The 5,408-nt window shown below is 30.9% G+C and overlaps 2 protein-coding genes across 2 annotated transcripts in view; one reads left to right on the forward strand and one right to left on the reverse strand.

The window, feature by feature from the left end:
* HELRODRAFT_66729 (hypothetical protein) overlaps positions 1–1,303 on the forward strand; it is a gene marked incomplete at both ends in the record, with an annotated part of 5,217 nt that extends 3,914 nt beyond the window's left edge. The window contains one exon of the mRNA XM_009024211.1: positions 1,190–1,303. Coding sequence (XP_009022459.1) covers positions 1,190–1,303 — 114 coding nt within the window. The remainder of the gene's footprint in view (positions 1–1,189) is intronic.
* A 2,569-nt stretch (positions 1,304–3,872) lies between these two features.
* HELRODRAFT_155902 (hypothetical protein) lies at positions 3,873–5,408 on the reverse strand (the record flags this gene model as incomplete). Its single annotated transcript, XM_009024527.1, has 5 exons — positions 3,873–4,051; positions 4,113–4,197; positions 4,383–4,557; positions 4,666–4,802; positions 5,406–5,408. The coding sequence occupies 5 exons, from the start codon at positions 5,406–5,408 to the stop codon at positions 3,873–3,875; spliced, it is 579 nt and encodes a 192-aa protein (XP_009022775.1).

Raw genomic sequence — 5,408 nt, forward strand, 5'->3', positions numbered from 1 at the left:
TAGGGGTTAACTGAACGCGGATGGAGGAAGTTTGAGCGCTGTTACGGCTAGAGTTCGTGTGGGATGGATGACATTTAGGGAACTGGGTGTGATATTGTGTGGAAAGAAATGGTCAGTGAAGATGAAAGGGAGGGTATATAAAGCATGTGTGGGAGCAGCGATGGTATATGGTGGTGAAACTTGGATGTTGAGGAGAGAGGAGGAAAGTGTACTGCAGAGGGCTGAAAGAGCTATGGTGAGGATGATGTGTGGGTTTAAAGTGAAGGATAGGAGGAGTAGTACAGAGCTGATGTCAATGATGGGACTGAATGAGGACATTGTGACATTGATAACGAGATCGAGATTGCGGTGGCATGGACATGTGTTGAGAAGGGATGAAAGGGTCGGGATTAGGCGAGCGTTGGAGTTCGAGGTTGAAGGAGTGATAGGAAAGGTTCGTCCGCGATTGGGATGGAAAGAGCAGGTGGAGAAGGACAGAGTAAAAGCGGGTTTGCGTGATACTGAGGCGAGTGACAGATGTGAATGGCGTCGAGGGGTATTTCGGTTTCATCATAGGTAGCCAAACGGCAACCCCGATCTCGGGGAAAATGTCGTCTAAACGTGTGTTGTGTGTGAGTGTATGTGTGTGTGTGTGTGTGTGTGTGTGTGTGTGTGTGTGTGTGTGTGTGTGTGTTGTCGCAATGCATGTTTAACTAGAACAACCTGTTGGCATGCCAAGTATTCTCTACTGTGCCTCGAAGCTTGATTTACCTTCATTTAGACAGCAATGATCCCTATTGTTGTTTTAGATATTTTCCTGACGACGAGGTCGATGTAATTGTTTTTAACAAATGAAAAAATATAACTTATTCATAAATTGTAATAATTCTCATTAGAACTTTATCAGTTTTTATTTATTGATCACCTCACTAAGTCATCATCTAGTCTATTAATTTGCCGTTACTTCATTTTATATTTCATTGTCAATTATTTTACTTTTATTTTTATTATTATTATTTATTTTATTCTAACTTATTTCATTTTTTATGTTTTAACATTTTTCTTCCTCACTTTTCGTTTTTATTTACTTACTTATTTGTTTATTTTGTTCTACTGCCTTTCATGTTGTTAACGTTTCTGTGTCTGTCAGATCCTGATTTTTGAAGAATAATATAAAAAAAAGTTTATTTAAACTGTAATATCCTATCAGGTTCATGGATTTGTGCAGCGTTACAAAGATGCGAATGTCGATGTGACAGGCTACGTAACTAACATATTAGACAACGTGACGCCAGAGGAACTGGAGGCATTCAATTCTATTTAATATCATCGCTTTGTAGGTGTTTGGTGATAAAAATGATAAATATCAACTATATCATCATTTTAATTCTTGTGACGACAGCGAACCATTTTATCGCAGTTTAGTAGAACTTACGAGATTTGATAGACAATTTTATACTTAATCATCGATCATGATTAGTAAATCATTTTATTTCGTTTTTAATTGTACAAAAATTGAAAATTACAAATTAATTCTTATAAATAACTGGTTGCGACGTTTTATTAGTTATTATCACCATATAATCGTTGTTGACTTCAATTTATGAACTCTATGTTTTATGTGTTTGTATATTTAAATTTTTTCTGATTGTTCATATTTTATCGACGAACAGTTTGTTTACGCGTTTTAGAATTTGTACTACGTAGTTTAAAAGTTTTCATTTATCTTCAATTTGATTACGGATATTTTGTTAATTTTTAAATAATTTTAATATTGCTCTCATAAAGTTGTTTTGCAATTGAAGTTCGTGTGTTAAACGTATTTAGTTCAATTTTATTAATTGAAAGCACTTTGCAAATATAAATTAAGAAATTCAAATGATAAAGCGGTGTGGACCATTCATCCCGTCATGTCATGACTGATTTTGTTTTGCGGGGACTGCGCTTTTACTTCGCTCAAAATGTTTGCGGTCCAGCCGGCGTTTTGTCCGTATCAAGTGCCGTGAACAATTTTGGTGCTTCTAAACAGAAATGTCTGTCTCTATAATATTCATTTATTTGTTACCATTATTAAATTTGTCTGTGTGAACGTTCAAGCGTGAACAAACACGTTGCAAGATGTATTTTGAAACAGAAAATCGAAAAACCGATCGCTTTCGTAAAAAGCCCTACGACTGTCAATGTTTCGTGAAAAAAGAAACCCATCACAACATTGTAAATTCACAACCAACGGTATTTCGTAGACCAGAGGCCCGTCAAATTAATCATCGAGCATCATATGTTTTTCGGCTTTTTTTCCAAGATGAATTAATTTTTTGCGCTTTTTTACAAACTTTTAATTAGAGATCTAGATTTGTCTATAATTTTCGCTACTTTACCATTATTTACTTGTTACTTGTCTGAACCAACACTCTATGTAATTCATAGCAAATGGGCAAATTTTTATCGGTTTGTTAAAAACCCTAAATTTTGAAAATTTTTGAAAACATTCTGCCCACAATCCGTAAGATGCTTTGATAATAAAATTCCTGTTGACAAAATAAAAAATTATAGGATTAAGAATTTTATTTTGTGTAATCATTCACTTATTAAGCTTAAAGAATCGCCGTCTAATAATAAAAAAATTGGCAAAAATCTTTACAAATGATATGCAACACAAATTCTGCAAAATAAATTTCCTGGCTCCAAAAAATATGGTTTTTAAGGAATCGATTCGTTATCTGATGAAGATGATGTGGATTCGTAGTTACCCTTCAATGCATCTAATCCGGAAAGGGAGTTCTCCAAAAGATTGCAATCACGAGTTATTTGTAAATTTTTATTTCCAGTTGATTCAACTATCTCGCTTTTGATATCATCAACACGTTCACTCGCCCTGGACCCCTCCGATGCAGTTAGATCTGACACAGGTTTGGATGATTCAACGCTTCGCTTACATTTTATATTACTGTTTTTTATGCTTTTCTTCAGGTTCGTTTTTACAAAATTGGATGGCAATGGTTTTGTAGCTTTGTTTTTCAAAGTTGAACTTTTGCTATGTATATTAAAAGCGTTTGAACATATTTTTTTATTCTTAGAAGAAATTATGTTTTTCAGAGTTTTAAGTGTTAAATCTTTCTTTTTGGTAGTTAATAACTTTACAGTTGGAGTGTGGTCTTCCTTGAGTTTAAAGATTGAAGTGCTTTGGATATCGCTAAAATCATCTGCAGATTCTGTAAATTATTCATTTAAGTTTAGATAGCTTTTACTTTAACAATAATAATATATAAAAATTTAAAAAGATTAAAATTTAATAATTAACACTTAGAAACTAAAAATCATTTTAATATTCAAAAACAAAATTTAAACTTGCTCGTTTGCGACGTATAGCTTAAAAGTTTGGCTTCTTTAGCGTCTTCATTGCTTTCTTTCAACAAACCTATGCTCAAACTCAATTTTTTTTTCAATGTTTCGTCTTTATCATGTTCTGCTTTTATAACTTTTTTAGATTCCTAATCAATTAAAAATCAAAATAATAAAATCTTTAGTAAAACTGTAATACAAAACTGAAAAAAGTTAAACATGACTTCCAGAAACAAAAATTAAAAAAGCATCTAAAACTTGACAAAATTTGCAGTTTCTAAATCCGAAACTGATACAAATGAAGCCAATTAAAAAAGAATGTAATATATAAAAGTAAGCTAAAGAAACTTCTTTAATTTAATAAAAATGAATAGTAATACGCTAGAAAAATATCTCATAACTCAAGACAAACACATAAATAAAAATGATTGGTAATAAAAATGATTTTGTAAACATTTAGTTTAGAACAAATGAACTTCCATTACATATAACAATTATAAGCAAGTAAAAGAAGTGTTAAAAGTGATGAAAGAACAATTCGAACAATTATATTATACCCTAAAAATTTTTCTGGCCATCTGATTCAAGGCAAAATCATCTTTATGGCTTGCATTATGATTCAACAACTGTGTTATTCTTGGAACTGCAGATTTACTTTTTGATTGATCAAATGAAGCATGTTCCAATTTGTACATGGAATCTAGTGCTAACTTCTTTTGGTTATCCTTGTCTTTACAAATAAAACATTCAATAAGGTTAGTAGTTATAATGTGGAAAAAACATTTGAGTACCTTCGGGCACAATTTGCTCGTTCTCATGTGGGTCCCATCTTTGCTCCTTTCTACGTGCGCCACAAATGATCACATAATCATGATTCTGATGAATGAAAAATAAATAAAGAATGAAGATACATTAGATCTTATATATATGTAAATTCCACGTTTAAAATGATTTTATCGGATTAACATGTGGCAGAAGAAAGTCACTCTATGATCTCTCTGTAAATTTCAAGTAACCAGTGAAGTCTGACAAATATTTTTGAAAAACAAATAGCAACAAACCATGGGATCAGTTTTTATTTCAATGTGGTTAGGACATAAATGGCATTTCATCCTAAACTTAAAAATTGGTGTTGTATAATAAGAACCAATCTTTGATTTCTCTGCATTGTACCTAACACCCATACCAATATGATTGTTACAGCCCTCACACCATATATTGTATGGCATTTCAAACCTGAAAATGATTAAAAAAAATAATTAGCTAGTTATGATAGTATGCTTTTCGAAAAAGACCATGCAATGAAGATGTGAATAAAAAGTATTGAAAAAAAACCAAAGATACCTAATAACAAGGATTCCTTGATCAAGCTTTCTCGCTCGTTCTCGAAGGGCATGTTGTCCATGGTATCCAGATAGTGATTTATGAGTTTTGTAATCAAAATCAGGTGGATAATATTTGTTTTGCCCTTTCCTTTCTCCCTACACAAATAATATTAAAATTAAATTTTAATAAATCTAATTCACTTCAAAAACTTTATAAATTACATTTAAAATGTGTAATGTAATTTTCTATTAAATTTTGGAATATTTTATAAAATGTCCAACATCAAGCTTGAAGTTTGGCAAAAAAAAGTTAGGCTATAATTGCAAAATGCCAAAATTGGAAATCTTTATAAATTATTATTATATTGAAAGGGATGATCTAGTATTTGTATTTTTTAATTATATTATTAATAATTATTAATTAGCAAGCATCATGATCTGTATGACAAGTTAATGGTTTTTAAATTTTAATATTTTATTAGATTTTATTAATTTATTAAATTTATTAGTGCAAATAAAAAATCTTTCACTTTACACTTTATTTTATTATATTCTCAATACATTCAAATCACCATAGGATCTTTCTTTTTTAAAGAACAGAAAAGAAAAAAGATCTTTGGACACAACAAATTATGGATAAAAGTAAAAGTAAAGATTACCTTTACTACGTGTACTATATTAATTAATAAATATACCATTTCCAAGTTTGTAAACACCAAAAATTACTGAAAAAAGTAAATTTTACTAAAAAAAACTAACCAT

The sequence above is a fragment of the Helobdella robusta genome (genome assembly GCF_000326865.2).
Source record: "Helobdella robusta unplaced genomic scaffold HELROscaffold_4, whole genome shotgun sequence".
In the NCBI taxonomy this organism is placed as follows: Eukaryota; Metazoa; Annelida; class Clitellata; order Rhynchobdellida; family Glossiphoniidae; genus Helobdella; species Helobdella robusta.